At 69.3% G+C, this 218-nt stretch overlaps 1 protein-coding gene across 1 annotated transcript in view; it reads left to right on the top strand.

Moving 5' to 3' along the window:
- Window positions 1–34: 34 nt before the first annotated feature.
- CD300LF (CD300 molecule-like family member f) overlaps window positions 35–218 on the top strand; it is a gene marked incomplete at both ends in the record, with an annotated part of 3,439 nt that continues 3,255 nt past the window's right edge. Inside the window, one exon of the mRNA XM_008941547.1 lies at window positions 35–216. Within this exon, the coding sequence (XP_008939795.1) occupies window positions 35–216 (182 nt within the window). The remainder of the gene's footprint in view (window positions 217–218) is intronic.

Raw genomic sequence — 218 nt, forward strand, 5'->3', positions numbered from 1 at the left:
CCCGCTCTCCCGCCCGTGTTTCTCTGCAGGCTGCTGGGCGGTGACGGGGCCCGGCACCGTGCGGGGACTGCTGGGGGGGTCCCTCTCGGTGAACTGCACGTACCAGCCCGGCCGGGAGATGAAGCCGAAGTTCTGGTGCAGACCGGGAACCGTTCATACCTGTGGCACCGACATCGTCATCACCTCGAAGCTGCAGCCCGTGGTGCGGCGGGGGCGGT

The sequence above is a fragment of the Merops nubicus genome, unplaced genomic scaffold, assembly GCF_000691845.1.
Source record: "Merops nubicus isolate BGI_N331 unplaced genomic scaffold, ASM69184v1 scaffold46545, whole genome shotgun sequence".
In the NCBI taxonomy this organism is placed as follows: Eukaryota; Metazoa; Chordata; class Aves; order Coraciiformes; family Meropidae; genus Merops; species Merops nubicus.